The 12763-nt window shown below is 42.3% G+C and overlaps 1 protein-coding gene across 1 annotated transcript in view; it reads left to right on the top strand.

The window, feature by feature from the left end:
• Positions 1 to 12763, top strand: part of arhgef28a (Rho guanine nucleotide exchange factor (GEF) 28a) — a 462887-nt gene that overhangs the window by 335798 nt on the left and 114326 nt on the right. Inside the window, exon 30 of the mRNA XM_072548108.1 lies at positions 5374 to 5465. Within this exon, the coding sequence (XP_072404209.1) occupies positions 5374 to 5465 (92 nt within the window). The remainder of the gene's footprint in view (positions 1 to 5373; positions 5466 to 12763) is intronic.

Genomic DNA, 12763 nt, shown 5'->3' with positions numbered 1-12763 from the left:
ACATGTGGAACATATTCTTGCCAATGAGTGTTGGTGGTGGAGGGAGTGATGTAGTACCAGTCAAGTGGGCTGCTTTCCTGGATGGTGTCAAGCTTCTTGAGTATTGTTCAAGCTGCACTCATGTAGGCAAGTGGGGAGTATTCCATCACACTCCTGATGCAGATGGTGAAAAAGCTTTGGGGAGTCACGTGGTGAGTTATTCACTACAGCTTTCCTAGAGTTTAACCTGCTTTTGTAGCCACTGCATTTATAGGGATAATAGGAGTTCATATTCTTTCAATGCTAACCACCAAGATGTTGATGGTGAGGGGTTGGCAATGATAAAACCTTTGATATTGTCCAGATCTTGCTGTATTTTGACATAGCCATCTTCAGCACCTGAGGAGTCTTGAATGGTACTGAACATTGTGCAATCATCAGTGAACATCCCCACTTCTGATTTTATGATGGATGAATGGTCATTGATGAAGCATCTAGAGATGGTTGGGCCTAGAACACTACAGACATGCCTTCAAGCTGAGATGACTGACTTCCAAAAACCACTTGCCTTCATTTGTGCAAGATATGACTCCAACCAGTGGAGTAGTCTTCCCTTGATGCACCATTGACTGCAATTTTGCCAGTGCTCCTCGATGATACTTGGTTAAGTAGGGTCTAGGTGTCAAGGTTTGTCACTCTCATCCCCCCTTTGCAGTTCAGCTTTTTAAATCCATGTTTTAACAAAAACAATAAATGAGACTTGGAACAGTATGGCCTGGCAAAATTCAAAATGAGAAGCTGTGAGCAGGTTATTACAAGACAATTGCTGCTTTATACTATAGTTGATGGTGCCTTCTATCACTTTAATGATAACTGAGAATAGACTGATGTGTGATAATTGACTGAGTTGAATTTGTCCTACATTTTGTATAAAGTTCACGTATAGGCAATTTTCCACATTACTTGGGAGATGCCAGTGTTGTAACTGTATTGGAACACCTTGGTTGGGAGTGGGGAGAGTGCAGCAAGTTCTGGAATAGTCTTCAATACTATTACCAGATTGTTGTCAGAGCTTATAGTCTTTGCACTGCCTTCAGCCATTTCTTGATATGTTATGGGGTGAACCAAATCATCTGAAGACTAGCATCTGTGCTGCTAGGAAACTTTGGAGGAGGTTGAGATGGAGCATCCTTGCTTATCTTAATGCTTCCCCCAAGCATTAAGAAGGAACGCTTAATGCAAAATGGAGGAGTACTGATGCCTCAACCAAGGGGTGGGGTGGTACATGATATTCAGCAGAAGCTTTTCTTGACCCTGTTTGAGCTGAAGCCATAAGAACTGATGGAGTCCTGAAAGGCTCCCAAGGCAACTTGTTCCCAATTGTATTCCACTGTGATGACCCCACCACTGGGTCTGTTCTTTGGTGAGGTCGGACATACTAGAAATGACGATGGTGTTCTCTATCAGGTATGTGTCTGTGCATCAGGTTGTTGTCTGTGAGACCTCTAACCAACTAGTCCCCAGATGTAAGCAAGGAGGACCTTGCAGGGTTGAAAGGACTGAGTTTGTCAAAGTCATTTATGATGCCCATGTCACTGCCATGTGCTCCGTCTGGTTTGGTGGCATTCTAGAGGTTTCTTGATCACTTCAGAGGATAGTTAATAGTCAATCACTTTGCTGTGGGTCTGGATCACTTGTTACCAAGAATAAGAGGGTGGTTTGTTTGTGGAATGAACTACCAGAGGAAGTGGAAAACACAGATTCAGTGACAATATTTAAAAGACATTTTGTCAGGTGCATGATCAGGAAAGGTCTAGAGGGTTATGGGCCAAATTCAGGAAAGTGAGACCAGTTTACCGAAGGATCTATTTCCGTGCCATATTACTCTTTGACGTCTATGACATATAATGGAGATGTCTGGCATCCTGTGGACTGGCAACTGTGCAAAGCATAAATTACACTCATAAGAACAAGAAACATTGAGTGGACAAGGGTACATGCCATGGCAGAATGCAGTACATAATCCCTCCCTAATTGAGCTACCTATGGGCATTAGCTTCCTGCAGCCATCTCTGTTCAGCTGTTTATCAATTGGGATGGCCTCTTTTGTGATGCTGAGGGAAAAGAACTTCCACTGTTTCCTGGACAGCCTTCAGGAGAACCTCCCCTGGTGGTGTCACTAAAGCATGACACATTATTTGTGTGGTCTTTGAAATCTACAGGGGTGAGTGTGTGCTTATGAACAGGGGTTGAGTGATGTTCTGGGTTGCACAGAGTATAGTGCTGTCTTCTTGGAGACCAGAAGGTCCCAGCAGGGACCAGAATCTCCAGCCTCCCTGACCAAAACATTTTACATTTTACCTGTGCATGCAGATGTAATGGGCTAAGAAGAACATAATAGCATGAGAAAACTTAATCCCACCACTCCTCTTTTAGACACAAAATACAAGATTCCACTGCAGCATGATTACCTTCCCCCAAGTCTGGAAACAATTAGAGTTCTGTTTCCTCTCTGCAAAAAGATAATACTGTTGAGGAAGTCAGCCCTGATGTGGTGCTAATCCTATAATCATTCTTGAGAATTATCTGGTGACACCTGCTGGTAAATGCACTTTGTACGAGAACTGCACCAGTTTGAGCTCTGACTTGCTAATTTCAACAACAGTGAAGATTTGTTAGACAAACCTTTTTGCATATAATCACACAAATGTATTTTTCCCCTTGATTTTGGAAAAAGAAAAGATTCTCGAACTAATTGTCAGCTCATTGAAGTGTTCCTTCCCTGACAAACAAATTCTGGTAGGGACTCAAAACAGGCGATTCTGGTCCAGATGTATGACACTACCACTGAACCACTAAACTTCTTGTGTAACATATTTAACAGATCATAAGATTTTAAAAGGAAATATTTGGTCATAACCTGCAGATGATAAGATCCATGCCAATTTTAGACAACATTTCAATGCATCCTTCAATGGCCAGTCAAAACAGTAATCAGTATTTTGAAAAACATCATATGATACCAAGCTGTCTAGTTGTGCTTTGTAACTAAAATGTTGGATTTTTTTCTATTCGTTTGTGGGTGATGTTGGTAATGTTCTCACTACATATTTTTTCTGCTGACAGGCTTCTGATGTTTGTGTACAATAGCTTTTCCAAAACTGGAAGTCAGTGCTGGGAATGGTGTTAATATGTCAAACAGTGTGTGCAGAACCCGCTGCACAGCTGAGAAAGAATGTTCGTCCCTAGTTCGGCCAATAATTAGTGTGCAATCTCAATTGCCCTTGAGAAAGTGGTGGTAAGCTGCCTTTCTGAACTGCTACTGCCCTTTAATGTAGGTACACCCACAGTGCCGTTAGGAAGGGATCCCCACAATCTTGACCCAGTGACACAGAAGGAATGGTGATATAGCCCAAAGTCAGGAAGGCAAGGGACTTGGAAGGGAACGTGAAGGTTGTGCTTCTCTCATATCTGCTTCCATTGTTCTTCTAGATGGTAGAGGCCACAAGTTTGGAAGGTGCTTTTGAAGGAGTCTCGGTGAAGTGTTGCAGTACATCATTTACATGGCACATCATGCTGCCAGTGCACATCGATGTTGGAGCGTGTTGTGTTATATCTCAAAGCTAACATACAGTATCCATTCTCATTATTTCATCACTGTGTCATATTTTGTGAGCTGAACTGAGGGCACTTGAGGAATAGTATGCTAATAAAAAGCATGCTACTATTTGTAAGGTAGTTTTGCCCATCACAGAAGTGCTGTGACTGGGGAACTAACATGGCAGATGGAGTTTAATTCAGATAAATGTGAGGTGCTGCATTTTGGGAAAGCAAATCTTAGCAGGCCTTACAGATGTAATGGTAAGGTCCTAGAGAGTGTTGCTGAACAAAGAGACCTTGGAGTGCAGGTTCATAGCTCCTTGAAAGTGGAGTCGCAGGTACATAGAATAGTGAAGAAGACATTTGGTATGCTTTCCTTTATTGGTCAGAATATTGAGTACAGGAGTTGGGAGGTCATGTTGCGGCTGTAAAGGACATTGGTTAGGCCACTATTGGAATATTGCGTGCAATTGTGATCTCCTTCCTATCGGAAAGATGGTGTGAAACTTGAAAGGGTTCAAAAAAGATTTGCAAGGATGTTGCCAGAGTTGGAGGATTTGAGCTATAGGGAGAGATTGAATAGGCTAGGGCTGTTTTCACTGGAGCATTGGAGGCTGAGGGGTGACCTTAAAGAGGTTTATAAAATCATGAGGGGCATGGATAGGATAAATAGACAAAGTCTTTTCCGTGGGGTGGGGGCATTCAGAACTAGAGAGCATAGGTTTAGGGTGAGAGGGGAAAGACGTCAGCAGCCTTCCAGACTCAATATACAGTTCAATAACCTTAGGGCTTGAGCTTTCCAGTGTTCTTACCCCAATCTCCACTACCAGGCCTTGTTATCACATAACATATTACATATCATCGTTATTAGCCACGAACACTCCCTATTAACAGCTATTCACCCTCCTGGCCAGATTGTTATCTACTCCTATGTCTGTCTAACTGTACTTTCTATTTGGGCTCTATCCCTACCCATCACTTACTCCTTATCCCCCACTTTTCCATCTTCTGCATATAAACCAACATTTTCCCCACTAACATCAGTTCTGATGAAGGGTCATTCAACATGAAACATTAACTCTGACTTCTCTCCACCGGCAATTTACTTTTTTGACTAAGATATCTAGTCCAGTTCAGTTCTGGTAAACAGTAACCCTCAGGATATTGATTGTGCATAATTCAGTGATGGCAATGACATTGGATGTCATGGGGCAGTGATTGTATTGTCTTGTTGGAGATGGTCATTACTTGGCACTCGTGTGGCACAAAGTTTGCTTGCCATTTATCAATGCAAGCCTGAATTTTGCTGCATATGGACCCAGACTGCTTACTATCTGAGCAGTTGTGAATGGTGTTGAAAATTGTGCAATCATCAGTAAACATATCACTTCCAAATTTGTGATGGAGGGTAAACTGAAACAGCAAAGGATCATTGGACCTAGGACATTACCTTGAGGAACACCTGCAGTGATGTCCTGTGACTGAGATGATAGGCCTCCAACCACAACCATCTAACTATCTTCCTCTATACTAGGTTTGACTCCAATCAGTGGAGTATTTTCCTTCTGATGAAGATCAAGCCAGATGACAATTGCAGATTTTCCATTTTAAATGATGAAAGTGAATCAGATGTGTTTTTGCCACAAATGACAATAGTTTCATGGTCACCATTAGACTAATTTATAACTCCCTGGATTACTAGCCAGTGACAATAATACTATGGCTCTGCCCGTATCCCCTGCTGCCATATAATTTTTAACAGGTCTTTTGTATTGTTTATTACTATTGCTAAAGCTGTCCTGAGGAGGAGGAAGAACGTTTAAGTGAATATGAAGAGGACAAGCGTATTGCTGAGGCAAGAGCAGCCAGGACCCGGAAATTCCAAGGTACGTGCTTATGAAAGAGGCTGTCCATTGTTCCCATTATCTTAAATAAGCATGTTAAGTGCTGTTGCAGGAAAACACTTCGCAATTTTCCAAAACAGGAAGCAATTTCTATAGAAGTACGCACAAAAAAAAACAGGTTTATCTGATTCAGAGTAGATGAATTTTGCCAAATAGATGTCAAACACTGAAATTAAACTTACTCTTGCTTAAAGAGAAAAATTCATTTTAAGTCAACAACACAATATCTTAATTAATTCAAATAGCAGTGTTTTTTTTTCCTGTTGCTTCAATGATTGGGAGTTTAGCAAAAAATAAAGACTTGATTTTACCATCTTGGCTCATGTTGTATCATGTGACTTTAGACCAAGTCTCAATTTACATAGCTGGTTGGCTTTACATGAAACGTTTGCAATGTTGGAGGACTGGGTGGCGGCATTGGTATTGTGTTGTGCTCATTTGTCCTGCATTGCAGAAGCATAGGCAGTAATAAGTGACTACTTATTGAAGAACCAGATGTCAATTGTTGATCTCCACAGGAAATGAATCAAACTTCTGCACCAGTTCAGATCTAATAGGAAAGTCCACTCCTGTCTGTTGGTGCTGGCCCTACTTAATCTTAAAGAATGTGTGGCCAGCATCAAGGTCCTCAAGCTGAGTCCCCTCAACAGATCAGTGGTTATGTCAATGGTTTACATGCTCAGCATTTTGGATATGAAGACTATTCTGTGCTCTGGTCTTATAATAGTATCTAGAAGTATTCTGACATTTCATGAACCACACTTCATGTGATCACTATTAATCTTGTTCTTTACATTTGGACTGCAGTAAATAGATCAGAGTGTGGTGCTGGAAAAGCACAGCCTGTGTGGCAGCATCTGAGGAGCAGGAGAATTGACGTTTTGAACATAAGCTATTCATCAGGAATGAGCTCATGCTCAAAACACCGATTCTCCTGTGCTCCTCGGATGCTGCCTGACCAGCTGTGCTTTTCCAGCACCACATTCTTCGACTCTGATCTCCAGCATCTGCAGTCCTCACTTTCTCCCTGCATTAAATAGATGACTGGCCTAGAGCGGTAACCTGGAAGAAGTAGAGATAGCAAGCTGTGTTTAGGACTCCGTTTTTTTTCCCCCCATTCCTAAATTGGGAAGAGCAGTGCTTTACCTTCAAATGTCTGCTGTGCTTCCTTAGGAGGATACCAACTGCACATCTATCCCAAACTGTGGACAGTGAGCATCAAGCTTAGACATGGGCACCTCACCCTTAACAATTTCTCCTTTGAATCCTCCCACTTCCTCCAAACCAAAGGGGTAGCCATGGGCACACGTATGGGCCCCAGCTATGCCTGTCTCTTTGTCGGCTACATAGAGCAGTTGATCTTCCGTAATTACACCGGCACCACTCCCCACCTCTTCCTCCGCTACATTGATGACTGCATTGGCGCCACCTCGTGCTCCCGTGAGGAGGTTGAGCAATTCATCAATTCACCAACACATTCCACTCTGACCTTAAATTTACCTGGACCATCTCTGACACCTCCCTCCCCTTCCTGGACCTCTCCATCTCCATTAATGACGACCGACTTGACACTGACATTTTTTACAAACCCACCGACTCCCACAGCTACCTGGATTACACCTCTTCCCACACTACCTCTTGCAAAAATGCCATCCCGCATTCCCAATTCCTCCGCCTCCACCGGATCTGTTCCCAGGAGGACCAGTTCCACCACAGAACACACCAGATGGCCTCCTTCTTTAGAGACCGCAAATTCCCTTCCCACGTGGTTAAAGATGCCCTCCAACGCATCTCGTCCACATCCCACACCTCCGCCCTCAGACCCCACCCCTCCAACCGTAACAAGGACAGAACGCCTCTGGTGCTCACCTTCCACCCTACAAACCTTCGCATAAACCAAATCATCCGCCGGCATTTCTGCCACCTCCAAACAGACCCCACTACCAGGGATATATTTCCCTCCCCACCCCTTTCCACCTTCCGCAAAGACCGTTCCCTCCGTGACTACCTGGTCAGGTCCACGCCCCCAAACAACCCACCCTCCAATCCTGGCACTTTCCCCTGCCACTGCAGGAACTATAAAACCTGCGCCCACACCTCCTCCCTCACCTCTTTCCAAGGCCCTAAAGGAGCCTTCCACATCCATCAAAGTTTTACTTGCACATCCACTAATATCATTTATTGTATCCATTGCTCCCAATGCGGTCTCCTCTACATTGGGGAGACTGGGCGCCTCCTAGCAGAGCGCTTTAGGGAACATCTCCAGGACACCCGCACCAATCAACCAAACCGCCCCGTGGCCTAACATTTCAACTCCCCCTCCCACTCTGCCGAGGACATGGAGGTCGTGGGCCTCCTTCACCACCGCTCCCTCAGCACCAGACGCCTGGAGGAAGAACGCCTCATCTCCGCCTCGGAACACTTCAACCCCAGGGCATCAATGTAGACTTCAACAGTTTCCTCATTTCCCCTTCCCCCACCTCACCCTAGTTCTAAACTTCCAGTTCAGCACTGTCCCCATGACTTGTCCAGACTTGTCCTACCTGCCTATCTTCTTTTCCACCTATCCACTCCACCCTCTCCTCCTTGACCTATCACCTTCATCCCCTCCCCCACTCACCCATTGTACTCTATGCTGCTTTCTCCCCACCCCCATTCTCCTCTAGCTTATCTCTCCACGCTTCAGGCTCACTGCCTTTATTCCTGATGAAGGGCTTTTGCCTGAAACGTCGATTTCGAAGCTATTTGGATGCTACCTGAACTGCTGTGCTCTTCCAGCACCACTAATCCAGAATCAAGCTTAGACATCAAGTTTCACGGTTGTCTAATATCCTGTTCCTTTTGCCATCATTCCAGGGTTCAGTGATTTGATGACTCGCCAAACAACCTGCATGTTGAGGATATTTAAGTGAATAGCGTTTGTGCCCAGCTTCTCTCACTCCCTCATCCAGACAACTCTGGTACAATGTGCATGCCGCAAACATAGCAGCTGAAGGATGCTTATTTGATTTGCAGTTGTTCACACCAAATTGCTGCTGTCTTCCAACACCACAACTAACTTCTGCTGAAAATGACAAATTTCTTGCTTGGGTTGTGAATACTCACACAAAATTTATAATGATCATAGTAAAATTAAAGGTATTAGTACCTTTCTAATCTTCCACACACCCAAGTTACGATCTGACTTGATCTTGACACGTGCAGCAGTTGGTATGTGAGATAATCCCTTTGAAATTGAAACAATTGGTCCTATTTTATATTATGGAATGTATATCACTCTGCTTTATAATTTAGGTGAAGTGAGTGTGATAGAATGTATCCTAACATTAAGTGACAAGGCCACCTAGATCAAAAACTAACTTAAATGATATGCAGAACATTTTTTTGTTTAAAATAACTTATCTAAAAATTTGAGGGAACACGAGAGACTGCAATTAACTATAAGATGTCTGATGGATCCAACAAACAGACTAATAGAAAAGATTAAGTTCAAACAAAAATGGGATTATCTGAAAAAGGGCACAGGGAACATGGTCATTGGGTTTGTGATTAACTTAAATGTCTACAATCTAAGGCCAAGACTGCAGCAATCATTATAAACACATGGAATTATATTTAACATGTCAGTTCATTTATAAAACTAAAGGAAATAGGAACAGGAGTAAGCCATTCAGCCCCTCTTGCATACTCCACCATTCATTAGGATCATTCGACAATCCTCACATTCACTTTCTTATCCAATCCCCATAAGCCTTGATTTCTCGACCGATCAATCTATCACCTCAGCCTTAAATATACACAAGGACTCTGCCTCCCTCAGCTCTCTGTGGTAAAAAGTTCCAAAGATTCTTCAACCCTCTGAAAGAACAAATTCCTCCTCATCTCAGTCTGAAATTGGTATTCTTTTATTCTGAGACTACGCCCTCTGGTTCTAGATTCTGTGAAGGGAAACTCCTCCCATCATTTACCCTATCAACTCCCTTAAGAATCCAATATGTTTCAATGATATTCACCTCTCATTCTTATAAATTCCAGTGACTAGAGCTGCAACCTATTAAACCTTTACTCATAATAGAATCCCTCCATAACAGGAATCATCCTCGTGAATGTTCTCGGAACTGCCTTCAATGAACTGGTATTTTTCCTTAAAACAAAGGGTACGAAACTACTTTCAGTACTCCAGATGTAATCTCAACAATGCCTTGTGTAGTTGCAGTTAGACTTCCCTGCTCTTATACTCTAACCCCTTTGAAATAAGGGCCAACATTCCATTAGCCTTCCTGATTACCTGCTGCATCTGTGTGCTAGCTTGCTGTGTTTCATATACAAGTATCCCCTAGTCACTTTGTGTTACATCTTTTTGCAGTTCCTCTCCATTTAAATAATATTCTTTTGTTCTCCCTTCTAAAATGAGCAACTATTCATTTTCTCATCTTATACTCTATTGGTCAACATTTTACCCACCGACTTAATGTAACAATCTCTGTCTGTAAACTGTTTGTATTCCTTTCACAGCCAGTCTTTCCACCTATTTTAGTGTTGTCTGCAAACTTGGTTATAGTGCATTCACTTCCTTCTTCAGAGCCATTATTTGTAATCAGCTGTAGTCCCAGCACTGCTCTCTGTAGATCCCCACTAGTCTCCTATCGCTAACCTGGAAAAGAAACTCTTATCCTCCATTTTCTGTATCCTGCCCATGAGCCAATTCTCTATCCATGCCAATGTACTACTTCAACAGAGTGGGTTCTTATCTTATGACTTAACCTTTGTGAGGTACCATATTGAACATCTATTGGAAGTCAAAATACAACACATCTGCATATACCCCCTGTCTAGTTGAGACTTCCTTGAAAAATTCTAATAATTAATCCGACACATTTTCCTTTCATGAAGCCATGCTGACTCTGCTTGATTAGATAATGATTTTCTAAATGTTCTGCTATTACCTCCTGAATAATTGATTCCATTACTTTCAAACAATTGATGTTCAGCTAATTGGCCTATAGTTACCCATTATTTTTCCTTTCTCCCTTTTTGAATAGGGATGTCACATTTGTATTTTCCCAATCCTCTGGTACTTCTCCAGAATCCAAAGAGTTTTGAAAAATTACAACAATGCATCCACTATCTCCACAGCTCCCTGTTTTCAGATCCTAGGATACAGGCCGTCAGGGCACTTACCTGCCTTTTGCCCATTAGTTTGTCTGATACTACTTCTTTAGTGATGGCAATGAAACTTAATTCCTCTCCTGTATTCTGTAGTATTAATGAAATGTTTAAAGTATTGTCCACCATAAAGATTGATGCAAACTGTCTGTTTAACTCTTCTGGCATTTCCTTTTTCCCCAAAATCATCACCTCAGATTTGTTCTCTAATAGGACTTTGTCCACTTTGACCTCTCTCTTCCTTACTATATCTGTAAAGAAGCTCTTATTGTCAGTTTTTATATTCCTCGCTAATTTGCCTTTGTAGTTTATTTCCTCTGTCTTTATTATCTTTTTAGTTCTCCTTTCTAGATTCTGAATTTATCTCAGTCTTCATGGCTATCACTGATTTTTGCCTACTCTCCTTAGCTTTTTTGGTTAGCCATGGTTGATTTATCCCTCTCTTAGACTCGTTCAACCTTAATGGGATGTATATTTGCTGAGAGTCACAAATTACCTCATTATTGTCATTTCTGCTAGCCTAGTCATCCAGTTTCCTTTAGCTAACTCTATCTCTAATTTCTTGGTAACTCCCTTTATTAAAGTTAAACATAGTTGTTTCCGTCCCAAGTTTCTCACTCTCAAACTGAATATTGAATTCTACCATGTTATAATCACTACTTCCTAGGGGACCTTTTACTCAGAGGTCATTTATTAAACCTGCTTCATTATCCATTACCAGATCTAGGATAGCCTAAATCCCTCATTGCTCCATGGCATATTGGTCGAAGAAACTATTCCTAATGCACTCTATGAATTCTTTATTATATGAATAATTTGGTTAACTCAGTCAACATGAAGATTAAAGTCACCCACAATTATTGCTCCATTCTTTTTATGTGCTGCTATTATTTGTTGAGTTATTGTCTTTCCTTTGCAATGGCTATAGTTTGGGCATCTGTACACTACTCCTATTAATATATTCGTTCCCTTGCTGTTTCTCACCTCCAAACAATTGGACTCTACATCATCCAGATCATCTCTCACAACCAATCTCATTTAATTTCTTATTAACATGCTACCCACGATCTTTTAGAAGCTTCATGTTGTACAGAAAGGCTAAATATCCCTGAATGTTGTGTTCCAAATACATGTGGTATTTAGATGTGAAATCAATAGAAAAATGCTGAAATATCTCACAGTCTAACATAAATCACATAGAACATAGAACAATACAGCACAGAACAGGCCCTTCGGCCCACGATGTTGTGCCAAACATTTGTCCTAGCTTAAGCTAGGAGATGTATCTAAACAATTGCCGCTTAAAGGTCACCAATGATTCTGACTCTGCCACTCCCACAGGCAGCGCATTCCATGCCCCCATCACTCTCTGGGTAAAGAACCTACCCCTGACATCCCTCCTATACCTTCCACCCTTCACCTTCAATTTATGTCCCCTTGTAACACTCTGTTGTACCCAGGGAAAAAGTTTCTGACTGTCTACTCTATCTATTCCTCTGATCATCTTAAAAACCTCGATCAAGTCACCCCTCATCCTTCGCCGTTCCAATGAGAAAAGGCCTAGCACTCTCAACCTATCCTCGTACGACCTATTCTCCATTCCAGGCAACATCCTGGTAAATCTTCTCTGCACCCTCTCCAAAGCTTCCACATCTTTCCTAAAGTGAGGCGACCAGAACTGCACACAGTACTCCAAATGTGGCCTAACCAAGGTCCTGTACAGCTGCAACATCACTTCACGACTCTTGAATTCAATCCCTCTGCTAATGAACGCTAATACACCATAGGCCTTCTTACAAGCTCTATCCACCTGAGTAGCAACTTTCAAAGATCTATGAACATAGACCCCAAGATCCCTCTGCTCCTCCACCTTACTAAGAACCCTACCGTTAACCCTGTATTCCGCATTCTTATTTGTCCTTCCAAAATGGACAACCTCACTTTGACAGGGTTGAACTCCATCTGCCACTCCTCAGCCCAGCTCTGCGTCATACCTAAGTCCCTTTGCAGCCGACAACAGCCCTCCTCACTATCCACAACTCTGCCAATCTTCGTATCATCTGCAAATTTACTGACCCACCCTTTGACTCCCTCTTCCAAATCTTAATAAAAAT

This window comes from Chiloscyllium punctatum, chromosome 2, assembly GCF_047496795.1.
Source record: "Chiloscyllium punctatum isolate Juve2018m chromosome 2, sChiPun1.3, whole genome shotgun sequence".
Lineage (NCBI taxonomy): Eukaryota > Metazoa > Chordata > Chondrichthyes > Orectolobiformes > Hemiscylliidae > Chiloscyllium > Chiloscyllium punctatum.
Note: the sequence above shows the minus strand (reverse complement) of the source record. Positions and strands in the feature narration are given on the sequence as shown.